Below are 1,275 nucleotides of genomic sequence, written 5' to 3'. Positions count from 1 at the left end.
GCCACAGAAGAGTTTGATGCAAAATTTTGCATCGGGTAAGGAGGACACGGAAGTGTTTACAAGGTAAACCTTCCATCATTAGGGAATATTGCTGTGAAGAGACTTCATTCTTCATTTCAGAATACACATCCCAAAAGCTTCATCAATGAAGTAAGGGCATTGACTGGGATTAAGCACCGAAACATTGTGAACCTCTACGGCTATTGTTCGAAAGCACAACACTCACTCTTGGTTTACGAGTATGTGGAGAGGGGGAGTTTGTCTAGTATTTTGAGCAATGAAGTTGAGTCCAAGAAATTGGATTGGCTTAAAAGGGTGAATATCATCAAGGGTGTTGCTTTTGCTTTATCTTACATGCACCAAGATTGTTCACCACCCATTGTTCATCGAGACATAAGTAGCAGTAATGTTTTGCTTGATTCTGAGTATGAAGCTCGTGTTGCAGACTTTGGACTAGCGAAGATTCTCAATCCAGACTCATCCAATTGCACTACACTTGCAGGCACATATGGCTATGTCGCACCTGGTAAGTTTTAAATAGTTCATGAACTATAGCCAAACACTCCATTGTTTTTATCTCATTTACACGTTTTAATTGTTAATATTGTTTTGAAAATTGTATTATTCAGAGCTTGCATATACTATGAAGGTTACGCAAATGTGTGATGTGTATAGCTTTGGAGTATTATCATTGGAGATAGTCAAAGGAAAGCATCTTGGGGAATACATTACTGTGCTAGCAAATTCATCGACTATAGATCCTGAGCAGCTTAGCGATTTGCTGGATGAACGCCTTCCATATCCTGAAGATAGAGTAAAAGATGTTTTGGTTTTTATCATCAAGCTAGCATGCTCTTGTTTGCTTGAAACTCCAAAATCAAGGCCAACAATGCACTTCATTTCTCATAAGTTATCATCAATGGATGCACGTCCACCTATTCATCAGAGAAACCCCCATGTAATGCGAGCTATATAATCCCTGATATGTATGGAAATGAATAACCTTTGTCGCTGAGTGGCTGTGAAGTATTTCAATTGCTGGGATTAGTATTGTTGTATTGTTAGGGTGCTCATTTGGTTTACTCTATTAATATGTATATTGTAAGAGGTAATTATTTAATCTTCTGCTTTCTTTGGCCTTGAGTAAATATCAGGAATTCAAGTTGCTGCATTTTTTTATTTTTGCTTTCGATCGGTCTAGAACATATGCAGGAGCACTAGTTTTAATGATTTACTAGTGTTTTAGTTTTCGACTCTTAACAATTTCCTTTTGGC

At 37.6% G+C, this 1,275-nt stretch overlaps 2 protein-coding genes across 2 annotated transcripts in view; both read left to right on the top strand.

Annotated features, from left to right (window-relative positions):
• Positions 1-67, top strand: part of LOC107061780 (probable leucine-rich repeat receptor-like protein kinase At1g35710) — a 2,506-nt gene extending 2,439 nt beyond the window's left edge. Inside the window, exon 2 of the mRNA XM_015311586.1 lies at positions 8-67. Within this exon, the coding sequence (XP_015167072.1) occupies positions 8-67 (60 nt within the window). The remainder of the gene's footprint in view (positions 1-7) is intronic.
• On the top strand, positions 13-1,144 carry LOC102594465 (probable LRR receptor-like serine/threonine-protein kinase At4g08850). The gene is made up of 2 exons (XM_015311601.1): positions 13-526; positions 630-1,144. The coding sequence occupies exons 1-2, from the start codon at positions 355-357 to the stop codon at positions 974-976; spliced, it is 519 nt and encodes a 172-aa protein (XP_015167087.1). The 5' UTR covers positions 13-354; the 3' UTR covers positions 977-1,144.
• The last annotated feature ends 131 nt before the right edge of the window (positions 1,145-1,275 follow it).

The sequence above is a fragment of the Solanum tuberosum genome, unplaced genomic scaffold (assembly GCF_000226075.1).
Source record: "Solanum tuberosum cultivar DM 1-3 516 R44 unplaced genomic scaffold, SolTub_3.0 scf00164, whole genome shotgun sequence".
Lineage (NCBI taxonomy): Eukaryota > Viridiplantae > Streptophyta > Magnoliopsida > Solanales > Solanaceae > Solanum > Solanum tuberosum.
Note: the sequence above shows the minus strand (reverse complement) of the source record. Positions and strands in the feature narration are given on the sequence as shown.